Raw genomic sequence first — 18,900 nt, 5'->3', positions numbered from 1 at the left:
CCATCACTTTTCTCTGACTTAAGTTTCAGAAATAATCCACTGAATATAACATGCTTTTTGTCAAAAGCATCAATGCAAATCTCATTGAGATCATTTGATATATGTTATAATCCACTGAATATAACATGTTTTTTTCCCGCAAATAAAAATATATTGCAAATTGTACAGCAACAATGGCCACTCTGCACACACATTCAGTGATTTGAAATTGAGTGCTGTAGTTGCAAGTAGTTGACCTCGGTAATGTTGCTGGGAGGACTTGTGCATGTGGCTGCAAGCTTGCAGGGGTTGATTCCCTTTGAATAGAAGTGCATCATGAGTTCTTGACTTGAAGGCCGTCAACACAAGATTTCATCTACAGATTATGCAGAAAATTAGTTGCCCGAGCAATTGGAAAAGTGGAGGGCAGCGATGGCGAGTGTAAGACTGTACGTGCACTCGAGGAGCTGGGGGGCAGCCGGGCAGTTGCTGAAGTCGAGAACTCGAGATGCTAGCCAGGCCTACGATCACGCAGAAGCACGGGAGGCCACATCTGCCAGCACCACCCTCACCATGGCTCGAACCAAGAACCGCTTCGTCACATGGCGATGATCCACTTGACGAATTGGTACGTGAACCGCACGCCGCTCGCCGGCATCGACGGCGGGTAAGGCACCCTCCTCCTGCATCAATCATGCTGCATCAATCACGGCGGGTAAGGCACCATCGGATTAGATGGTAGCCCTCCTGCTGCATCGCTTCCTTCGGGGCTGGTGGATCCGCTGCAGCGTGCTGCCGCTCGAAGTTGTCATAGGCAGGAGGAGGTCAGCGACGGCGATAGAGCCACGAGATCGAGAGCGATGGAATTGGGGGAAGGGGCGCGTGGGCCTTGGAGGTGGGACGACGTGCATACGTGAGCTGTTTTATTTTCTTTTTGATTTTTCTTTCGTGTGAGGAGGTTCTTTTTTTCACGTACGAGAGGGAGGTGGATCGAACAAGGTGGGGGTATTGAAGGAGGTTGAATCATTGAAAGAGGTTGAACCATCACGACGTTCGATCCCCTTTAATAGTAAAGACTTATTTATTGGGTGTGCCCTCTCTTTGTACCGCTTCACGCCTGGCACAGTGTGTCTCTCACTGTCCCTAATACCAAGCACAGTGTGACGCTCAGACCGCGATGATTATGTTTCAGTTACTGTGAGGCATCCCCACTTCTTGTCTTTGGCGCTCAGCTAATGAGCAAGCCCAACGTTGTAGCTTCTGGAGCGATTTTGAAAAGTATCTATTGACCGGTTCGGATCAATTTTAGAAGCTTCCGTCTGTGTTTTTTTGTTTTCTTTATCTTCTATATATGTATTTTTATATCGGTTTTCAATGTTTTTTGGGTTTTCTTTCAAAAAAATCCCTAACACATGTAGACCTTTTCATAAAAACATTTATGATTTTTCAGGTATAAGTTAAATATTTTCCAAATACACATTGATTTTTTATGAAATATACTTTGAACATTTGTCAAATCACTGAGCATTTTTTTAATACACGGTGAACATTTTGTGAACACACATTGGACATTTTTCATAAATAACATGAAGATTTTTTTAAACGTGCAAGACATTTGTTAAGAGTTAGGATTTTAATGGTGCAAAACATTATATAAAATATTTTGAATTTTTTTACATTTTATAAATATTGTATGAAAATGTCATGAACATATTTTTGAAATGTATGAACATTTTTTCCAATTTTCACGGGCACTTTTTTGAATCGAAGAAAACATATTTTAAATTCCAATAACACTTTTACATTTATAAAAATATTCTAAATTACACAAATATTTTCTAAATTCATTAACATTTTTAAATGTTACAATTTTTTAATGACCCAACATTTTTAAAAAATTGTGCACTGCATGAACCATTTTTAAATGCGTGATGGGCATTTTCAAAATTTAAGTAAAACACATTTCATTAATTCTTTTGATTAAAAGTAATGAAACAAAAAAACTAACGAATGACGGAAACTGCTGAACATTGTCTCGCTCAAACGGCAGACAAGCCGACATACACGAACAAAAAGACCGGGCCGACGAGTAGATAATTGGCAGCGCTCGTGTAGGATTATTGATGCTCGCTCTATGATGGGTGGGTGGGGGGTGGGGGGGGGGAGGGGATACACTTCTTCCCATGGCGTCGAGTCCGCGTGGGCTGGCATGATCTGGAGGGCGCGCCATCCCAACAAGCTCAAAATCTGTATACTCCTTCTAGTGTCGGATCGGCTCAGCACCCGGAAGAACTTGCACCACGAGAATTACCCCCCCCCCCCCCCCCCCCCCCCCCCGCCCCCCCCCCACACACACACACCTCTATGTGAAAGGTGTGGCATTATTAAGGACGAGGATCATCTATTCCTCTTCTGTTCAGTTACCGGGGTGGTTTAACGGGTGATTGGGGCTTGCCATGTCTATTTCTTCTACCGTTGCTCTACTTGCGTCTCCTCCCTTCATCAAGGTCGTCGCGGAGGCGTGGGATGCTGTGAGAAGCATTATCCTCTAGCACATTTGGAAAGCTTGCAACGACATGGTGTTCAACTCCAGGTCATGCACTGTGGAAGCCTTGCTTTTAACGTGTGGTTACGGAAAACAACCCGTGAAACTATAGGTTTCCGTTGAAATATATTGCCCGGGTCTCTCATCAGTTTAGACATTAGAAGCAACTGGCTGGAGCATGAATTCAGTACGATATCAGATTAAGAGGTCTTGAGTTCAAGATTCTAGCACCTTAGTATTAAAAAAAAAGATTCCGCTGCCTACGTCGATCCCACGTCTAAGGATTAGAATAGCTTAGATGTGAGGCGGAGTATTGACATATATTTCCTGCCTCTCTTCACCAATTCGGATTTTCGGAGCAACCGACTGAAGCATGAATTCAATAGTTTCATAGCGATCAGGTTAAGGAGGGCATTGCGGCCTTGCGGAATTGTGTTATATCGTCTGTCTAACATGTGGTCTATCCTCCCCCTCCCTTTTTGTAGCTCTCAACTATACTGTCCATTCAACGGCTCGCCGTGCTTTTGAGGTAATACAACAAGTGGTGGGGCAACGAGCGTGTGCTGATTGTGAGCATGAAATGTGCCCTCCAATCCTCGCATTGTCCCTTCGAGGATGACTCCGTGAACTAAGATTACACCGGCCGCCCCCATACCCCTCCATGCCTCTCCTCTCATGCCGCCGAGTATTCCGTGGTGGTAACCAAGGTGATGTGCTCCCGCATGGATTTGGCTGCTAAGCAATTGTGGGGGACTGGCTCGCGCGTTGGGCGGCGTTGTTGGTGCCTTGAGCCCAGAGATCCCCGCCAAGACATGGTCTGCTAGCATCGTGCACCGCCACTTCGACCAAGAGGGCGTGGCCATGTCCGGCGGCCTCCGCGTTGGCCCTGATGCGCCGACCCCTCACTGGCATCCACAAAGTCACCGTAGGCGCCTCATCGTCGACGGGAACGTCTCCTCCCACTGAAAGCGCATCACCGGAAATCCAGAAATAAATCCAGGAATAATGCGATCACCAGGATTTGAACCCTGGTGGGTTGGGAATACCACTGTCCACCTAACCAACTCAACCACAGGTTGATTCGCGCATCATAGTGTTTGTTAGGTGTGCTATGAATCACCCTATATTTGGTTTGGCTTTATTTATATTTTGACTGGACATATTTCTTCTTTGTGTATTTTTGGAGTAAGGAACAGTGCACATGCTGGCCCAAAACGATTGAGAAAGAGCGGGTGAATCCAGAACCGGAGCGCCTCCGATCCTCCCTCTTCATCGCTCCCCCACCATACCCCTCGTCCTGCTCCCATTCATTCCCCTCCAAATCGGAGCATCGGATCAACCACACACGCCAGATCTCGGCCGCGCGGAGTCCGTACAGGGCGCACCTCGGGATCTCAGGTACGCAATCACACGGCCGACGCGGCGCGCGCTAAATTACTCTTATCTAGGCATCATGATTCGGGAATTCCCTGTTTAGCGAGCACCTTGGTGATCAGAATACGTTCTGTATAGCCGGTTTGTGAATGATTTCGCAGTGATAGATGCATGCATCCGTGTTCTTGAGAGAAATTGGTTACACATGTTAATCAGGTAAACCAACAAGTTGCGACCCTATAGTTTTGGCTTCTTTTGTATACACAGGTTAAGGCTGTATTTTTATTGATTTAGGAACGATCGTACAAAAACCAACGTTAAATACAGTATATTCTAGCAACAATCAGAACTGCATATTTTCATTTTGAAGCACCGATTGTTATCTGCATGTTAAATGGGTTATCTTCATCTGCAATGTTGTGACAAGATTATTGCATATCTTGCTGCATATTATTTATGCTTTTCCTAAGAAAAAGGGTGGAATGTTCCCCTCTTATGCTTTTTTTAAATTATTATATGATATTTAGGATTATAATCTTACGTGATACTTGAAGATTAGGAAGATGGAAGACCGAAATGCTCCAGATCTCCCACACTCATGTTTCTTATATCAATATAGATCTGGTTGATTGCTAATTCTTACATAATATAAGATCTAGTGGATTTCTAATTCTTACATAATATTGAAATCTCCTATTCTTTTGGAGGAACTAAAAAAACATAAATCTCATGATCGCGGATAATTTAAGGCCTTACCTAGGTTTTTATTTCATGGTTAACTCAATTCCCCTTTTCATTATACCCTTGGGGTTTTATTTACCCTCTTCGACGTCAATATGTTTGATTCGTTTTCTATGTGATGCTAAATACAACAAATATCATTATACATTGACATTGTAGTTTGCTGAGTTAAACTAAATCATTAAAATGTGTGCACCTGTTCTTCAGGATGGAAGAGGAGATAGAAACCCCTAGAGATTTGAAGCCATGTGGGCCTTTGGAGGAGTACCGCATTCCAGATTACGTCTTGAGACCAGATGCCCAACAAGTACTTGTTGATCATGCTCCACAGTGTCCTGTAATAGTGTTCATCAATTCTAAATCTGGCGGTCAACTTGGAAGTAGTTTGATCAAAACATACCGTGAACTTCTGAGTGAAGCACAGGTACTTATTCTGTCTTTGGATTTTGAATTTGAAATTGTTGTCAGAGCCACTGAGTTCTTTTCCAGGTTATTGATCTCTCAGAAGAGACTCCGGATAAGGTTTTGCACCGTTTATATGTGAATGTTGAAAGGCTCAAGATTGAAGGAGACATTCTTGCCGTTCAAATTTGGAGGACTATGAGATTAATTGTAAGTGATACCATCTTCAAGTTATATTATGCGAAGATGATGCCTTTCTTGGCTTTCCATTTCATGCTCTTGACTGAATAGATTTGGATAGGTTGCAGGTGGCGATGGTACAGCGAGTTGGTTGCTTGGGGTCGTCAGTGATCTTAAGCTTTCCCACCCACCTCCAATTGCCACCGTACCTCTGGGAACTGGAAACAACCTCCCATTTTCATTTGGATGGGTAGGTGATCAACTAGTGTGTACAGTATGCATGTAAAACAAATTTCTTTATTCTCCATGGTGAAAGGTAGCAGAAAAGAGGTGATTCAACTGAAGTCTGTGCCAATGCATGAACTAGTACTGTGCATGGCGTGAAGCCGTTATGTTTTACTGTTTTATTTGGTTTAAACTTTAAACTGCGGTACATGTAGAAGTTCTTTAATGTCTGTTGGTTTCTTGCAGGTTGGATGCCAATGCTATCGGCTGACAAATTTAGCTCTTTCTTTCACACTTCTTCTGTATGTAGGGAAGTATTATTACTTATCCTGAATTCTACATCGCAGGGAAAGAAGAATCCTTCTACAGACCAAGAGGCTGTAAAAATATTCCTTGGGCTTGTGAAGCATGCAAAAGAGATTAAAATTGATAGGTGCCGCTTTAATATTTTCTTATTCAATTTATTTGATGCATGTAAGGCTTGCTCGAAAGATTTAAAAATGGTTACCTTGTCAACATTAACAACAACGTATATGCTTCAGTGCTAATTTTATCTCCTCATGCTTCATATGTGTATTTCATGCATGCGCAAGGTACTAATCTGAAGCCCACTTTAATGTTTCAGCTGGCATCTAATTTTGAGGATGAAAGCTCCAAAAGAAGGTCCGTGTGAACCCATTGCTCCCTTAGAGTTGCCTCATTCACTTCATGCGTTCCACCGTGTGTCAAGCGGTGACTCCCACGATGTGGTAAGCATGTATTTATGCAAGTAATGACGTCACACGTTTGGGCGTGGGCCAAGTAATGATGTCACATGTTGATGCACATTCTTCTGAATTAGCACACTTTTGGTCTAAAACCACAGTGAAAATAAAGTTATCTCATCACCACTTCATGTAATTCAAGGATCGTTGCCCAACACGGAAGGAAACATATACTATACCATATATGAAGGGAACAACCCACGCAACACCCCGAGACAACATCTCTTCACTGCAAGAGAATCTCTGAACTATAGTAGCAATATCAACACACCGAGACAGCATCTCTTCACTGCAAGAGAATCTCTGAACTGTAGTAGCTGTTGAGAATAGCAACTTATATTATTATTAGGAGGCCAACGCCAGCATATATACACATATATGAGGATGCCAAAAGGCTACAAGAGGATGCCAAGAGACTAGAATGCAAAAGGCCAAAAGACATCACTTAATATAACTCTTAACACCCCCCCCCCCCTCAAACTCATGGTGGATCCACAACACTGAGTTTGGAGAGGTGAAATCCATGTTGCGCTCTAGTCTGAGCCTTCGTGAAGAAGTCCGCTAGCTGTAACTCAGAAGACACATACTGAAGAGCAACATGATCCTGCACAACAGCGCGCACATAAGAAGCATCAACACCAATGTGTTTGGTAAGCTCATGCTTCACGGGGTCCCGCGCAATACTAATAGCACCTGTGCTGTCTGACAGGAGGGTGGTAGGTGTAGTAACAGAAACACCAAAATCCTCCAGTAACCATCATAACCAAGTCACCTCAGCCGTCAGAAGAGCCATAGCTCGCAACTCGGCCTTTGCACTCGAACGAGAAACTGCAGTCTGTTTCTTCGTCTTCCAGGAAATGAGAGAACCACCAAGAAAGACACAGTAGGTAGAAAGTGAACGGCGATCCGTAGGATCACTAGTCCATGTAGCATCCGAATAGGCCTGGAGCTGTAACGAGCTGTAACGGGGAAAAAGAGACGATGAGAGATCGTGCCATGAACATATCGTAGAACGCGAAGAAGGTGACTATAGTGAACTAAAGTGGGAGCAGAAACAAAATGGCTCAGAATATGGACATGATACACAAGACTCCCAACAAGATGACGATAACGTGTCGGATTAGACAAGGGCTCACCATCAGAAGCACGAAGGTGAACATTGAGCTCCATAGGAGTCTCAGCAGTGCGCTCATCACTAAGAGCCGCACGAGTAAGAAGGCCCTGGATATACTTTTCTTGGGAAATAAAAAAGGCAGCAGAGGTGGAGGAAACCTCAATCCCAAGAAAGTAACGAAGAGGACCAAGATCAGACATAAGGAACTGCTCATTAAGATGGGCTTTGACAAAGGCAATGTACTTAGAATCGTCGCCAGTGATGATCACGTCATCAACATATAGAAGAAGAAGAGTGCAACCACGAGCAGAAAGGTGGACAAACGACGCTGGATCGTGATCACTGGGTGAAAAACCAGCAGCAGTGACCACAGAGGCAAAACGCTCAAACCAAGCGCGATGGGCTTGCTTAAGGCCATAGAGAGAGCGACAAAGACGACAAACCATGCCATCGGGAACTGAATACCCAGGTGGTGGCTACATATAAACCTCCTCATGAAGTCACCATTAAGAAAAGCATTTTTAACATCAAGCTGTGACACGGACCAGTGGCGAACAGAGGCCACGGCGAGAAGTGTGCGGACAATGGTCATATAGGCTATAGGAGCAAATGTCTCATCATAACCACGACCATGCTCCTGCTAAAAGCCGCGAGCCACAAGATGAGCTTTATAACGCTCGAGAGAACCATCAGAGCGGGTCTTAATCTTATAGACCCACTTACAAGTGATGGGACGAACACAAAAACCAGATCCCATGTGCCGTTGCGCTCAAGTGCGGCAATCTCCTATGCCATCGCAAACTGCCATTCAGGATGAACAACAACATCACAATAAGAGGTAGGATCAAGTACAACCGAAAGGCCATATCGGCTAGGAGAATAGTGGTCAGGAGGAGGGCAAGGTCGAGCCCGAAGACCATAAGTCGGCTGGGACGAGGAAGATGGTGCACCAGAAGTAGATGGCACGTCAGTAGATTCATCCATAACACGTCGACGACGGGTATAATGAAAAGGAAAAGTGGGATGAGAAGGAACCAGCGGAGGTGATGGAGATGGAGAAGACATCGGTGATGAAGGTGGAGTGTCATGCAATAAGGAAGGAGAAGAAATGATAGAAGAAGATGGTGTCGGATCTGCAATAGTGGAGAGAAGGAGGAGTAGGAATATGAGGCATAGAGGGAGGTGTATCAGGAAATGTGAGAAAAGAGATATCCTCTGCTGAAAAGGTAGAAGAGGATGGTTGTGGGCAGAATGGACAAGACTCGTCAAAAGTCACATCCCTAGAAATATGCATCCGTCGACCGACAGGATCCCAACACCGATAACCCTTATGTTCATCACTGTAGCCCAGAAAAACACTCGACAGACTAAGCGGTTAGTTTGGTGCGTTCTCGGGGGGCAAGGAGAACATAACAAACACAACCAAACAACCGAAGAGTAGAATAATCAGGAGAATGATCAGAAAGACGCTCTAGAGGAATACCTCCCTATAGAGCAGATGAGGGTTGAATGTTTATGAGATATGTGGCAGTGAAGACAGACTCAACCCAGAAATGAGGTGGAAGAGAGGCGACAATCATCATCACACGAGCTGTCTCAAGAAGGTGACGATGCTTGCGCTCAGCCACGCCATTCCGAGCGTGAGCACCGGGACAAGAGAATTGAGCAAGAGTACCCTGCTCAACAAGAAAACCACGCAACATTTTGGAGATATATTCGCCAGCAGAATCAGCACGAAACACGCGAATAGGTGTAGAGAACTGAGTGTGGACCATGGCGGCAAAACACTTATAAGTAGAGAGAACCTCGCTACGAGAAGACATGAAGTAAAGCCAAGTGTAGCGAGAGAAATCATCTATAAAAATAATATAGTAGCGATGGCCCCCTTTGGAAGAGAAGGGAGCCGGACCCCACACAACTAAATGTACTAAATCAAAAGGGCGTTGAGACACTGACTCGCTAGTAGGATAAGGTAACTGAACTTGTTTACCAAGCCTACAACCCTGACACTGTAAGGAGACATCTCCTGAGACAGGCCCTAAAGACGATAGTTGAGAACCACAAAGGTGACCAAGTCGATGATGCCACTGCTGGAAGGAGTTGGTAGCTGAAGCGACAGAGGCAGATGGACTGGAACATTAAGCCAGTCCAACTCCCAAAGCCCCTGAGAATCATGGCGGCGCGGGCCAGCCCCAACCAGAGCCTTCGTGTGGCGATCCTGGATAGTGCAAGAATCAACGTCAAGAATGACACGACAACCAGAATCAGTAAGCTGACCCGCAGAAAATAGGTTCATGGTAAGGCGAGGCACATGAGAAACATCTGGAACATAAAAGGAAGAGGTGGCAAGAGTGCCTCGACTCGCAACAGGAAGAGGAGTACCATCAACAGTAAGAACGTTAATAGGAAAATCGAGAGATCTACGAGAGGACAAGATAGAAGAATCGGAGGACATATGAAATGAAGCTCCAGAATCCAGAACCCATGGGGATGTACCTGACTGTGTAGACAATGGTCGCTCAACACTAGAAGCACCAGTCACAGAGCCTGCAGTACCTGTCGAAGAACCTGAAGCAGCAAGTAGACGTTTGAGCTTCACAATATCTTGCTCAGTCAAGGAGACAGTAGACGGCGTCGAGGAAGAAGCACGAGCCCCAGAAGAAGAATTGCGCCCCCTATTACGCATATCATGCTTCTTCTTGAAGCAATCAGACTCGGGGTGACCATCCTTGTTGCAGTAGTCACAATGAGTACGAGGACGAGAGCGGCCTTCACGAGAGCGGGCCTCACTACCCGGAGGAGTGGGCAGTAGCGGCGGAGCACTGGAGCGAGAAGACACTGGTGGAGTAGCAACTCGAGCAGCAAGCATGGAGGGAACCTGAAGCAAACCAGCACCACGGAGGCGAGTCTCCTCAGCACAGAGCTCAAAAAGCACCTCAGAAATAGGAACACGGCCACGAGCAAACAACTGAGCACGTCGAGGCTCAAACTCCCCACGGAGCCGTGACAAGAACTCATAGACGCGCTGAAACTCCAAGTCTGACCTCACAGTCTGGCAACACGGGCAAGTGCCACAAACAGTAGTGCGAAGGGAGTCAAGTTGGCGCCAGATAGCAGAACTCTGAGTGTAGAACTCATCAATAGTGGAGTCTCCTTGTTAAAGAGCATGCTCCCGACGGACCACAGACAAGTAGAAAGCATCACCAGAGGGCTGATAGCGCTGACGAAGATGAGTCCACATCTTAAAGACAATACCGAGGCCTATAAACTCAGAAGCAAACTAAGGCAAAACACTGGAAGTGAGGATAGTTGCAGCACGAGCATCATCATCACACCATTGAGTGTAAGCAGCCAGATCGTCACGATAAACAGAAAGAGCATTTGAATAATCCAAGACCTCCTGGTCATAAGCGGCAGCCGCATCATCAGCAGCAACCGTGGCTGCAGCCCGATCAGCATCAGAAGCATCTGCATCAAGAGCCGGTGGCGTCGGCGGTGGGGTAGGAGCCACAGAAGGAACTGAGCGCGGAGGACAGAGGACCTCACCAGAAAAAACACCCCACAAACGAATGCCACACATGTGAATGCACATAAAGGCAACGAACTCAGCATAATTAGCCCCATCGAATATCACCGGGCAGCGCGGGATGGCAACATAGCCAGATGACGCCAAAGAAATGGTGCTCCTTTTCTGTCACCAAGACTCAACTGGCAAAGGTGAGAAGGGCCAGAACCAGCAGCAGATCAGACGAAAAGCCAGCCGAACGAGGACCAAATTGATTAGACAGAGTCGCGATCTGCAGCAGTAGACACCTGGACAAGAAACGATAGCAGCTACTCACGTAACCACGCGAGCGCCCCGCAGGCAGCCGCGAAAGACAGCAGCGTCGCGGAGGACGGGGTCGGCGACAGGTGGCGCCGCAGAAGGCAACAGTGGCGGGACGAGGCCAGCGGCAGCGGCGCAGACTGGGCCAGCGACCGGCAGCAGCGGCGCAGACGGGGCCGGCGGCCGGTGGCGCCGCAGAAGGCAGTAGCGGCGCGGACGAGGCCGGATGCCGGCAGTCGCAGAAAGCAGAAAGCAGTAGCGGCGCGGACGAGGCCCACGGTCGGCAGCGACCTTGGAGGAGGACGAGCGGCCAGTGGCTGGATCAATTGAGACCAAGTCCGATCGGATCCAATATTAGCTAGCGGATTCTACGCGAGGGCCAAATCGATTGGGACCAAATCGATTCACAGTGGATTTCACGGGAGGGCAACAACTAGCGAGCGGCTGGATCAACTAGCTAGCTTGGATGGGAAGTCCTGTAGGAGATTGGATCGGGAGCGGCACAAGTTGCGCGTGCGGAAAAATAAACACCTAGAGCTCTAATACCATGTTGAGAATAGCAACTTAAATTATTAGGAGGCCAATACCAATATATATACACATACATGAGGATGCTAAAAGGCTACAAGAGAATGCTAAAAGACCAGAATGCAAAAGGTCAAAAGACATCACTTAATATAACTCTAGCAGTAGCAATATAGACACATCGAGACACCGAATTTTTATGTGGAAAACACCCAAGTTGGGGTATAAACCCAGGCCCGGTCCTGAGATTTTGGGTGCCTAGGGTCAAACTAGAACAAGGGCCCTTTAATATAAACATCAAAATAATCAATATATGCCTATATACAATGTTATCAATAAACATTTAAAATGCATCAAAAACAATATCCATGTTAAGTAATTTATAAATGTTACCAAGATACATACTTGATCTAAATTGTAGCGGTCATAGTGATTGGTGAGTGCGGTGTAGTTTCCTCCTGGTGACTCCGCCTCTCGATGTGGCCATGTGGAGGCGATGATGGGGGCATCATCAGCCAAGACGCACGAGATCAAAGCATTGGTCATAGAAGATCAAGCGTTCGCCACTAGAGGTAGCACATGATATCAAGCCAAATTGCGGCTACCATCTTATGAGCCAAATTACACTTGCGATGTTGCAATTTGGTATGGTAAAACCGTTAGCAAAGAGATTTCTATGAATTAAAATGCATAATCAGCAAGATAAGAAATAGAATGGGCCTATATGAACATATGAAGGTAATATTTGATATATAAAATATGCTTCACTAAATAAAGTTAATACAACAGTGAGCCGACAATTTATAACATGAAATCAATTTGAAAAATATATATGAATAAGTATTGATTCAAAGTAGGGAGGACAAGAGTACCGAGAGTGTCGTCCCTATTCGCTATTCCCTAGTATCGATTTTTTTAGGATCAATTAATAGTTTTTTAGACAATGATCAATTGATAGCATTTTTTAAAGGGAAGGATCAATTGATACCTAATTCCATCTTCCAAAAAGGAATGGCTAATTTTACTGAACTAGTGTGCCATCTGCCCCAGCCTGACCCACCACCATTTTTTTGAGGAATGATCCACCACCATCTTATTCTTTTTGGAACTGACCCACGACCATAGTAAAGTAAGAAAAAGGCCCAAGGCCCAGTCTGTTCATGGGAAGAAATAACGTTTCAGTCTTTTATGTGGAGATGCTGAATAGCTTCTCGACCTTTAATAGCGCCTCCAGGAGTGGTTGCCGATTGTAGTACAGGTGCTCACACATACCTGGGCGGGCCCCCCTTGTCTGCGGGGGCCTGGAGCGCCCCCCCCCCCCCCCCCCCCGGTCGGCCCTGTATAAACCATAGTACGGAGCCATCCAAATCTTCTTTCTTTATTATCATATATGAGATATAACAAGTTTTTCTCTAGGTAGCACTATAGACTCTCATACATCAAGATTTCTATATCTTGGATGACAACAAGATTTGTGGTTGCAAGAGCTAGTGGTCGGAACAATCTCACCAAACATGGTGGAACCACAACTTGAAGGAGACAAGGTGGTTGATCTGAACTTCAAAACTTTAGGGTGAGACCCCTTCGCTCGATGGCAAGTTTTTTCCTTCAATTTTCCTCTCCTTCCCTTTAACTGTTGATTTTCTCTTCTCTTCTCCAATGGAGGCTAACGTGAAATTTGTCACTTGTTGTTGGCTGTTGGATGGGAGGCCCCTTTCCCTTGTGCGAAGTCAAATGTCTTTAGGTCATTAACCCTAATCGGTAGTGGGCACTTGCACAACTTTGTCCTGCCTAAAGGCTTCAAAGGTTCATCTCCTCACAACCCACATGAGGACATGTCAACAAATCCCCCCCTCTGACCCATGAGGTGGGCCCGTCATGCCCTTTATCCTGCAACATGCTTGTAGCTTCTCACTTGGCAATATCCTAGTCATCATATCCGAATCATTCTTATCAGTAAGGATCTTTCAAGTTGTAGCAACTTGGAATTCATGATATCTCAAATCCAATTATACAAGAGTGATAGCTTGAATTCTTGGCAAGGTGAATAACACTTTGACTGTTGCAAACACAACATACTTCTCTTGCTTCATGCTTATCTACCGCAAAAAGTTCTTTATCCACAACATTTCCTTGCATGCATCAGCCAAAACTATGTACGCAACTTCTATGATCAACGTCAAAACACATTTTTGCAATCTTAATTTCCATGACACCGCCCCCTGCATAAGTCATCAGGTATCGTGAGGTTGACTTCCTACGGTCAATGTCACCATCATAATCTGCATCTGTATAGCAATGCAATACATGATCACTACTTCCAAATCATAAACATGATTTTGAATTCACTTGAGATACCTAGAACATTTCACTGCATTCCAACAGGATTCGCCTGAATTTTTCATGAACCGATTAACAACTCCAAATGCATAGGCAATATCAGGCCTAGTGCATATCACACCATGGCATACATCAAACTGCCCAAAACACATTGGTATGGTACTAAACTTATTTCTTCTTTCTCCTTCTTCCTTGTAAGACATTGTTTAGCAGCCAGTTGGTGATGACCTGCAAACAGAGAGTTAGAAGGTGTTGCATCCTTGTTGAAAATTTTAAGTACCTTCGCAATGTATCTTTCCAGTGGGAGCCAAAACAACTTGTTTGATCTATCACGGAGATTTTCATGTCAAGCATTTGCTTAGTTGGTCCCAAATCCTTCATGGCAAATGATTTACTCAATGAATTCTTGAGGAGAGCAATCATCTTTGTACCATTACAAACAATCAACATATCATCAAAATAAAGCAAGAGAATAATGAAATCACCCTCGGCGTACCTCTTCATAAGGACACAATGATCAGGTTGTGCTTTATGTAACCAAGCCCAGTCATAATAGACTCAAACTTCTTGTACCATTGTCGAGAAGCTTGCTTCAAACCATACAAGCTCTTATTCAATTTGCAAACTAAGTGCACCTTGCCTAAAACCATAAATTCCTTTAGGTTCTCCATATATATCTCCTCCTCTAGATCATCAATTCATCATGTAGGAATGCTTTATTCACATCAAGTTACTCAATTTCCAATCTAAGGTGACCACCAGAGCATCGTAATCAATACCCTTTTTCTATTTAAAACCTTTCAGGACCAATCTAGCCTTGTACCTTGGATGTGAGGTGTCTTCCCTTCGGTAAACTCACCAACTCAAAGGTGCCATTCTCATACAAGGACTTCATATCATCCTTCATGCATGGCTTCCAACTATTCATTCTTATACTCACCAGGCATTGCCTTCTCATAGCATGAGGACTCACGTGCATCACTCAACACATATTGATGTGGTGGATACTTGATGGAAGGTAATATACCTCTTCTGCTTCTTTGTTGTTGCACCTGTGTTGAATCAGGTGGACCATCATTGGCATCATCATTATAAGGCTGCTCATCACCTCCACATGTACTTCCTTAGACAATTGCATCTCCATGTGTTCAGTGTCAACATCTCCCCCATGATTGTCATGCATGAGGGGGGGGAGGATACATGTCAATCTGAGGTGTGATGGTCTTCGGCTTCTCTAGTTTCCCAATATTTTCAATTGTTTCATCTTTGACGAACAACGCATTTGGCTTCTCGCAATCTTCCTATTGGTTGGATCACACAATCTATGACCAAACTCTTCATTTGGTTGGATGAGTTAGATGCACTATTTTGTGTTGCTATCAACCTTCGACCCCTCGTCCATTGGGACATGCACTGCAGCCAAAAACCTTTAAGTTCTTGTATGACACCTCTTTCCCTGACCAAACTCTCTGAGTAATATCATGTGCAACATGAAGTGAGGGAGATAGATAAAACATACACATCATTCATTAATGCTTCAACCTGAATGGATTGGGTAAATTAGCATGAGAGAGTATTGTTGTGACCATCTCTTTGATTGACCTGTTCATTATCTCTGCAAGTCCATTGAGCTAAGGTGTCTTTGGTGAACTCTTCTCTAGCCTGATGCCATACTACTCTTCTCTAGCCTGATGCATACTTTCTGTGATACCTCTCAAAAGGACCTTCATATTCACCACCATTGTCTTATCTCACACACTTCTTTTAACTTTCACATGGAACACCTTGAAGGCTTCAAGCAAATGATACTTGTTTTTCATCACATATACAAAAACTTTTCTGGAATGGTCATCAATGAAAGTCACAAATTATAATGCTCCATGAAGGCATTCTTTCAGTCATAGAGCAAACATGAGTGTGCATAATATCAAGAGCATTATCCGCATAGTTTGGCGGGAGTGTACGAAATGTAACCCTTGTTGAGGCACGCGGAACACTATGCTAGCACAAAATAAAAATTTCTACCGCGCAACCAAGATCATAGTGCTAGGGATAGATCATAGATCAGGTTTTACTATTAGACACAGTCATAGTAGCGAAAGTACAATTGGTGGTGCGTGTGGCCGATCAACCTAGTCACCTCCTCGTATAGCCGATCTCTCGTGAATAGTTCCTCCCGGATCCCTCGAATAACTCCTTGCAGTTCACGTGAACGGTTCGTCCAAGCACATATATGGTATGCCTCCAAGGTATCCACACATACGAGGAGTAGCGTCGGGCAGCTACTGCTCGGTCCGGTCACGTGACATAGGGCCGTGGGAAGTGGCGGCAGCAGTGGCTGTGGTGAGAGAAAAAAGATCGACCCTAAAAGGTGTGCCCACTCCCCTTTATATAGATCCCGACGTGGGCTGAACACTTGAGGCTCGCTAGGAGTCCACACCCAATTTCCACTCAGATCCAATCTGAATGGCTCCTGCCCCTTAAGTGTGCGGCCCTATAGGTTCACCTACACATGGACACCACCCGAGTCGATAGTTGATAGTGGCTCCTAGCAGAACATGCCAACTCCCATGTGTGCATAAAGTTGGTTCACGAACCTCGACAATATGTCATATGCAACATTCCTTTTGCCTCACAATATATGTTATCGAGCAGAGCTCAAGGCGAGTACTTGTCACCCTTGTGGTAGCTCAACTTCTCCTCGAAACCGTGATACAGATTCCCGAACCGGGTTGACACTTAACCCAAGTCACATGGCCATGCTTTCTGAATCTGATCAATTGAGAGGCCCCGGAGAATATCTCTCCGTATCGGAGGGGTAAATCCCATGTTGGTCAACCATGCTCGTTGCATATCTCACGACTCACCCAAAAGCTACCTTTATAACTACTCAGTTGCGGAGTAGTGTTTGATAGACCCTAAGTGAGTCGATCCTCATCCCGAGAACATGTGAGGTCCTCAAGTCAAATTATGCTAATGTATGGCCATGCAAACTAAAGCCCCAAAAGTAGCCCATCCACCCATTCTAACCATTGGTTTAGAGGCAAGAGGCCTACAAGTTTGATATTTCTTTAAGTCTGTGTGTTTATCTGATCCAAAATCTATCTCCCAATTCGCTAATTGCTAGGGTTTCTTGCCACCGCTCAATGGCTCGCTACACCCCAGTCCCGCTCGCCAACAGCCAGGCGTTGCTCCCGTTCGCTGGTGCTGCCGACGCTAGGAGACTACTAAGGCAAAGACGCAAGTTGCTTCCATGTAATTAACCGCTCTGTTGATTCAGCCATCTAGCCATGTCATTGATTCCATCGAGTATATGAGCATGATCTAAGGCTTGAAAGGTACGCTGGCGTACGCTATACTCGTACCTAGTTCAGTCTCTTTTATGGATTACTACCTAGCAGCATATTAGTCAAGCATGTAAGACGATATGTTAATTTTTACCGGTTAGAAGTTCCTTTAAAAACCCAATAAACATTGCTGCTTATTGATATCCTTCTATTTTATAATTAAATTTATTAGTTGTATGTTTGATCTATCTTCAGTACAATATTTTACGAGCTAAGCTTTAGATTCTATTTGTGAAAATAATTGTTTAAGGAAGTCATTTATAACTCGTCGCGGGCTGTGAAAATTTAAATTTCCGACTCGCCCCCTATGTCTAATTCCTGGCTCTGCCCCTGATCTCATTGCGTCTCGTAGTGGGTCTCATTGCGTCTCATAGTGGGTTTGTCCGCTCGGTGATCTGCATCCGTGAGTCCATACTATCGGGTTGGCATCTCTATGCCCATGACTTGTGAAACATAGTCATCAACCGAATCATATACTAGTCAAAGGGTGTGTGTCTGCATAACCTTATTGACCATGGACCATTAAAAAAAGCATCATATAATATATAGTCTCACAAACAAGTCACATACTTATTGATACATATCAGTGATGTTGTTCAAGGAAAATACAAATAACTCATGAATACATAAGTAAATAATCATCATCAGATTGCCTTTAGGGCATGTCTCCAACAACCCTATGTTGACACAATCAAACTTGCCCACAGATAATAGATTCTACTTTATATCTGGAACATGTCTCACGTCATCGAGCACCAACCTGCATCCTGTGTTGACGAATGGTGGACGAACCATTATTTCCCATCCTCACTTGGCTAGTAATGCCACTAGTGTAGGATTTGAATTACTCTTTGTGTGATGTAATGTGAAAGGACGCACCTGAATCCACGACTCATTGCATCATCACGAACAACATTATAAAATTCTTCATCTTCAATAACTAAATAGTCCTTATCTTGTACAATCATGGTCGAGTTATTCTTAGCTTTTTGCTCGATTTTGTTTGCATGTTTACCCTCTGCAAGCTCTTTTTTGTATTTCTTGCAACCACTCTTGTGTTCCGAGATTACCCCAATGAAAGGAAGTGAACTCTTTTCTCTATCTTGACTTTGATCACCCTAGATTAACCCATGCCTTGCTGAAATCGTGCATGACTGCGTTCACAGTTCTCCTTCTTCCCATGGCTTTTAGCCAAATACGCATCAGCAGAAGAGGCGTCATTCTCACCCTTTTCCTTCTTTTTGTCTTCTTCATTCAACATACTATTCTTCACCATTTCCAATACCACCTTACCATCCGGAGCTCAATTGCCAAGTGACATGATGAGGTTGTTCCAACTATCATGTATGGAACTCAGCAACAATAATGATTGCGCCTCGTCCTCAAAGTTGATCTTCATGGCTGAGAGTTGATTTATATGGCATTGGAAGACATTCAAGTGCTCAATCACACTGCTGCCATCTCGGCACTCAATCTTTGCAAGTATTTTGACTACCGAGGCCCTCATGGATTCTTCTTCTCATACATGGATTCCGACT

The 18,900-nt window shown here is 44.6% G+C and overlaps 1 protein-coding gene across 1 annotated transcript; it reads left to right on the top strand.

Annotated features, from left to right (window-relative positions):
• The first annotated feature begins 3,732 nt into the window (after positions 1–3,732).
• On the top strand, positions 3,733–6,362 carry LOC125525902 (diacylglycerol kinase 1-like). The gene is made up of 6 exons (XM_048690909.1): positions 3,733–3,922; positions 4,847–5,063; positions 5,129–5,251; positions 5,343–5,471; positions 5,794–5,879; positions 6,072–6,362. The coding sequence occupies exons 2-6, from the start codon at positions 4,848–4,850 to the stop codon at positions 6,217–6,219; spliced, it is 702 nt and encodes a 233-aa protein (XP_048546866.1). The 5' UTR covers positions 3,733–3,922; position 4,847; the 3' UTR covers positions 6,220–6,362.
• The last annotated feature ends 12,538 nt before the right edge of the window (positions 6,363–18,900 follow it).

Source organism: Triticum urartu, chromosome 7 (assembly GCF_003073215.2).
Source record: "Triticum urartu cultivar G1812 chromosome 7, Tu2.1, whole genome shotgun sequence".
Lineage (NCBI taxonomy): Eukaryota > Viridiplantae > Streptophyta > Magnoliopsida > Poales > Poaceae > Triticum > Triticum urartu.
The sequence above is the reverse complement of the archived record's forward strand: the minus strand, read 5'-3'. Positions and strand labels throughout refer to the sequence as shown.

Excerpts from the sequence above, each read along its gene's own strand:
- LOC125525902 (XM_048690909.1), top strand. The coding sequence starts at position 4,848 with ATGGAAGAGGAGATAGAAACCCCTAGAGATTTGAAGCCATGTGGGCCT. Across the intron at positions 5,252-5,342 it reads GGAGGACTATGAGATTAATT|GTTGCAGGTGGCGATGGTAC; the intron begins GTAAGTGATACC and ends AGATTTGGATAG. Across the intron at positions 5,880-6,071 it reads AAAGAGATTAAAATTGATAG|CTGGCATCTAATTTTGAGGA; the intron begins GTGCCGCTTTAA and ends TTAATGTTTCAG.